Source organism: Rutidosis leptorrhynchoides, chromosome 3 (assembly GCF_046630445.1).
Source record: "Rutidosis leptorrhynchoides isolate AG116_Rl617_1_P2 chromosome 3, CSIRO_AGI_Rlap_v1, whole genome shotgun sequence".
NCBI classification, from domain to species: Eukaryota; Viridiplantae; Streptophyta; class Magnoliopsida; order Asterales; family Asteraceae; genus Rutidosis; species Rutidosis leptorrhynchoides.
The window spans coordinates 90,970,845-90,976,448 of record NC_092335.1 but is presented as its reverse complement, the minus strand read 5'-3'; the positions used below and the strand labels follow the sequence as shown (position 1 = coordinate 90,976,448).

The window sequence follows — 5,604 nt, the reverse complement described above, 5'->3', positions numbered from 1 at the left end:
GAACGTTTATTAGGCCTAAAAGAGAGCCAGTGATATTTAGTCCCATGTGATATTAAGTTTATCCTTAAGAATATGATCAGTAAACAGACTGTAGAGTTTGAATTATTTTTCTTTTATTTCTCATTTATTGCACTGAAGTGAATATTTGCTTAACCGTATATAAATTTACGTGATCATGATTCATGAGACGCTTATGTTTATATGTGAATCTTAGTCTTGGCTATATGATGATCTAAAGAATATGTTTTTATTCAAAAACTTTTTTTTAACAAATATTCAAAATTTAAAATAACGTGGCCTCAGGCTACAATTTAAGTTTTGAATTATGTATTTGTACGTTTGTGAGCGCGAGTATACAATTTATTGAGATAGTTGCGTCTAGATAAGCAAAGATGTAAGTTTTCACATGTAGTGTTGAAGCAATGGGTGACAAGTTGGTCTCATTCTCCCCTCTCCATTACAAGTGTGGTCTCAATCTGAATGAGACTTGGCAAATTTCATAATCTTTTTTTCTTTTTATTTTCTTTATCAATACAACAAATTATTATTTTATTATTGCTAATTCAAAGTTTCAAACTGTATTTAGTGCATTTAATAATTAATAAATACTCTTCATTCCGTCACAATTAAAGTGTCTAATTTCACTATAATCATAGTTTTATTGTAACTTTTCATCACTCAAATAACACTCATTTGGAGGTACTAGAAACAATAATGTGCATAGTACTAATGTGCATAGTAATGAACCTGCAGCATAGTCTAACGGTTCCTCTCATGTTTTTTTGGTCATGGGATAAGGAGAGGTTATAGATTCGATTCTTAGAGATGACATGATTTTCTTTAAAACAATTGTACACCAATAATGGTGGTATATATTGACCTACAGAGGTTTTACCAGATTCGTTCCTCTACCTGGAATACTGCCTGAATGGCTGAATGGATGTGTTCGCGAGTACCGTTGATCGGGTTTGGGTTTCCGCCCGAACGTGTGTGTTACGTTTAAATGATGAGGGTCGTTGAAATAAATGATCTACTAAGTCAAAAATCGCCGTTCAAAAAAAAAAAACAAAAAAAAAAAGTTAAATGTGCATAGTAATAACCAGACTAAAGTAATACTTGGCATTGCAATTGGCCGTTTTATGGAGCTAGGTTTGTGCGTCGTATTCATGCTCATAAGTTTGGTGTTGGATGGTTGATTGATTTAATTCTTGAAGTGGACAATACCTATATGATACCTATACCTAGTATTGAATAAACCTAAGTCCAATAATACGTGTACGGTGTACCTAATCGAAATCGAATACTAGGCATTTTGTTTTCTGATATATCGAATTACATTGAAAGCTCTTTAAACTATCATTTCATTTCAAGTCATCATTTTGATTTGACATAAACAGCTTTTCATGGGTCCAATCCCCATATTCTTCTAACAAAATGTCAAACACAGTGACCCTTCTCTTCATGCTCATTCCACACACACACACATCACAATTCACAATTATACATGATAAAAAGATAAGATAACTCAGTTAGACCGTTTATATTCAAGTATAATACTCGTATACTAAGCTTTTTCGAGTAGACCGAATAAAGAAAACCTTATATGTTTACAAATTTACAATTACAAATCATTCATTCATTCATTTGCTTTCATTCACTGTGTTTTGAGTCCACCAACAAAAACACAAATCACCCAAAAAGCTCAAAGAACGTGATAACAATCTCAATTGGACCAAAGAAATATATTTATGCAGAGATATATTCCAAAACTGAAATGATATTTGAAAGGACAAAAATGAAATTAATTGAACAAAAAGGTGAATTTTACCAATGGTAATTCCACAATGCTAGAAGAAAGATTTATGATAATAAAAGTATCTAATCTAATTGGAGCAATATCAACCACTGATCAATTACACTTGTGATTGCAAACAAACTTTAATCCACCATCTTTTTGACTCCAAATTGAAGTTTCCACAACTATATACAATAATCCACCATTTCAATCTTCACATTTTTCATCAATTCTTGATAGTGATTATTATTATTATGTTAATCAATTGATACTCAACAACATCCGCCTTCACCTAATCGTTCGCGTCAGCTTGCACTTTGATATAAAGATTGAATCTGTATAATTCAAACTGCATAACTTCAACAATTCAGCTGACTGCTGTTTTAGCAACGGATCGCAACCACTTTGAATTACAAGCAGCAGTTTTGCTGCAAGACCAACATCAACTGCAACCGAACCGTACTCTTCGGGTGAAAGCTTGCAAATCGACGATAAAATCGACAAAGCTAGTTGCGTACACCTTTCGGAAACCTTCATCATAACTCTAACAGCATTCGGTATGGTGTTCGGACAGCCGCTTAATGCCAATTTACCTTCTTTAACAGTTGATACAGCTTCTAAAATGAACAATGCTAACTCCAAACATTCAGCATTCAATTTGGGTAACAATTCAACCAATTGAGGTACAGCCCCAATGCTAACAATCAATGATCTCACTTGTATATGCAAACATATCGATTTAAGTAATCGCAACCCGGGTAAATTTCCGCACATGTGTCTTCGATCTCTAATTAAACGCATTAAGGCAACTAATAAACTATGGCTAGACACTAATTCCACTTGAAAATCATCATTTTCTATTAATGTTTGTATCAATTTGGTACAATTGATCTTTGTTTCAATCGAACCCTCATTTAACATATCTACCACTAATGAAAACTTTGCAGGTTGCATAAGATTCAACCTTGAACATGAATCAAGACTTAAACAAACAAGAATTGAAACTACCTCAGAACCAATTGCATGAGAAGTGTACGGACCTAATAAAGATGTAAGAACACTTGCTCCACCTTTATCAACCACAGTTTTTCTAACAGTAACATGATCCGATACAATTAACCGGAGCTCCTTTAACGATTGAACCCGGGCTTGACCCTTAACCTTTTTAATTGTATCCAAAATCTCAGATGCATTGCCCTGTACATCTTCTGATTTCTTCTTCATTTGCACATACTTTTGTGAAAACCAAGTGTGAATCAGCAGGTGCAGGGTCTTGTTTGGGGTGACTGAATCATCCCAAAGTTCTTGCATAGTAGTAGGGCAAGTAAAATGACCCATACTGAACCATTTCAAGATATTTGACCGTTCATAAGTTTGACCCGTACAAAGGGTAACCGGATCTTGCATTGGTTCAAGTGAAATTGGGCAAATGAACACTGATGGTACCTCAGGTAGATCTAAATCTTCAATCAATTTATTCAGATCTAATTTATCAGCAAACCCACCACCAAAACCTACACCACCACCCAACACACCATCTTTAACAGCAGTGTCTAGATCTAAAACCTGCCCATTAACCCCATTTGATATACACACGTGCATTTTCACAAACACTTGGTAGGCAATAAAATGGAACAAACCTTAAAATCAGCTTGCATTAAAAAGAATCCATCTTTAATTCACAGTGGATTAAAGAAATAGTGTCTGATTCACTTTAGCTGTTTCAATCCTTTATCTCTGGTCAAAAAGACTAATTAACATCAGAATTAAAAATGATAGAGAGGGGGGGAAAAAAATACTCTGAAAAGAAAGAAAGAAAAAAAAGGAATAAATTTTTTTTTCACTAACAACAAAAGTGATAGAGGTCCTATTCAAAGGTTTAAAAGGTTTGAATCATCAAACCAACAGAAGAACAGTCAAATGAATAAATAATTGAACAACACAGAGATCTATATGCTTTTTTAAAGTAGGTTTTGGATTGGGTTAAGAATGAAATAAATAAAAGGGGATTTTTTATTTTATTAAAAAACAAAAATTTACAATATTTAAAGATAGACAGGTTGGAAGAGCCCGTGAAGGGAAAAAATAAACGGAAATTGAGATGAAGAGATCTGCTGTTGGGGCAATTGTTTGTCATTTTCTATTTTATTTATTTATTTATTTTTTTTTTGCTAAAATAACGATAACATTAAAACAAAGTGTTTTCATCAGTTAGTTGAAAAAGATGAACAACAATCGATCCAAAATCAATGCAAGGTTCAAAAACTGAAAACAACCCCTAACACCAAATAAGAAACAAAAGCTAACTAAGTTCGAAGTTTGAACAAGTTGATTCCAAACTTAATCCCGAAAACACACTACAAACAAAATCTATATGTCCTCACGAATAAATAAATAAATAATAAGTAATATTCCGTAAAAATATATTCTAACAAAATTTTTAAGATTATGATTAGAGTGCTCTCAACCATGACAAGCTTTCTCACCAGGACTAGTTGTCACATCAGCATTCCTCACTATAATTAAACCAGGACAAAGGATGGAAACCCCCACCCGATCCAATAGATATTCATATGATCCACCCGATTCGTGATGAATATTGATGAACCTATATGGATATGATATGGACATGGATGAAAAGTTTCATATATGGATATATCCATTAAAACCCGAAATACATATACAAATACATAAATATAGATCTATGCTTATATATTTCCCATTAAAGTGCATTTACCGTTAAATTTACATTTTATTTTCAACTTTATAATGATGAAATAACTATGATATATTACAATAAATAACGTATATCTAACAAAAATAATCATATTACATTTGATTTTTCATATACTACGTTTGAAAGAAAATTCAACAAATTGTGTTTTATCTTCGACAAATATTACACATTCTTGTGGATAAATCAAATTGTGTTTTATCTTCAACAAATTGTCATGTTATATTTATATTAATATAATATTTTTTGTTTTCATCGCATATTATAAAATATTATAATATTTTTTTTTAACATTCATTGGATATTTATTAACCCGCTTAATCATGTGAATATGGATATGGATGGATGAACTAAATTAAATGAATATGGATAGAAAACTAAATTGATATGGGTATAGAAACGGCATCACCAGATTCATATTCGATCTATTGTCATCTCTACCCAGGACTAAACACTATCAATCATTACATACTCCTTCACAATGATTGGGACCACATTTAATTATATTTTAACTAAATTAAAATATACTTGTATTATTATTAATATTATAATTATTAATTATTAAATTACATCTAATCTAAAACTTAAAAACTAATTTGAGTAAATATTAAAAAGATAAAATAAAATAAAAATAAAATTATTCCATTATAATTCTTGGCCACAACCTTATGGAACCCATAATTAAAATTAAAAATAAAAATATCACTCATTTTCACACATAAATACATATACATACCTTTATATATATATATATATATATATATATATATATATATATATATATATATATATATATATATATCAATAGAAACTTTGAATTTACTATTCACTACATTATTTTATATACATATCATACGATACATTCACGTCACTTTTCTTCACAATTTAAGACCAAAAAATAAATAAAATAATTTTAAAAAAGGAAAAAGGGTTCTTTAATCCTAATGAAGATTCTTCGACAAGAAAGGAAAGAGGGCAAGATGCGCAAGGCAGACCAGTGCGCATGGCAGGGCGGACCGGTGTCACCGACGCCCTACAGGGCTTGGTCTGGGGCTTTAAAGGACACTACGTTGAG

The 5,604-nt window shown here is 31.5% G+C and overlaps 1 protein-coding gene across 1 annotated transcript; it reads right to left on the bottom strand.

Annotated features, from left to right (window-relative positions):
- Positions 1-1,821: 1,821 nt before the first annotated feature.
- Positions 1,822-3,618, bottom strand: LOC139896467 (U-box domain-containing protein 30-like). Its single transcript, XM_071879109.1, has one exon. The coding sequence runs from the start codon at positions 3,395-3,397 to the stop codon at positions 2,084-2,086; it is 1,314 nt and encodes a 437-aa protein (XP_071735210.1). The 5' UTR covers positions 3,398-3,618; the 3' UTR covers positions 1,822-2,083.
- Positions 3,619-5,604: the final 1,986 nt, after the last annotated feature.

What these genes read in the sequence shown, in the direction of transcription:
- LOC139896467 (XM_071879109.1), bottom strand. Translation starts at nt 3,397, where the DNA reads ATGCACGTGTGTATATCAAATGGGGTTAATGGGCAGGTTTTAGATCTA.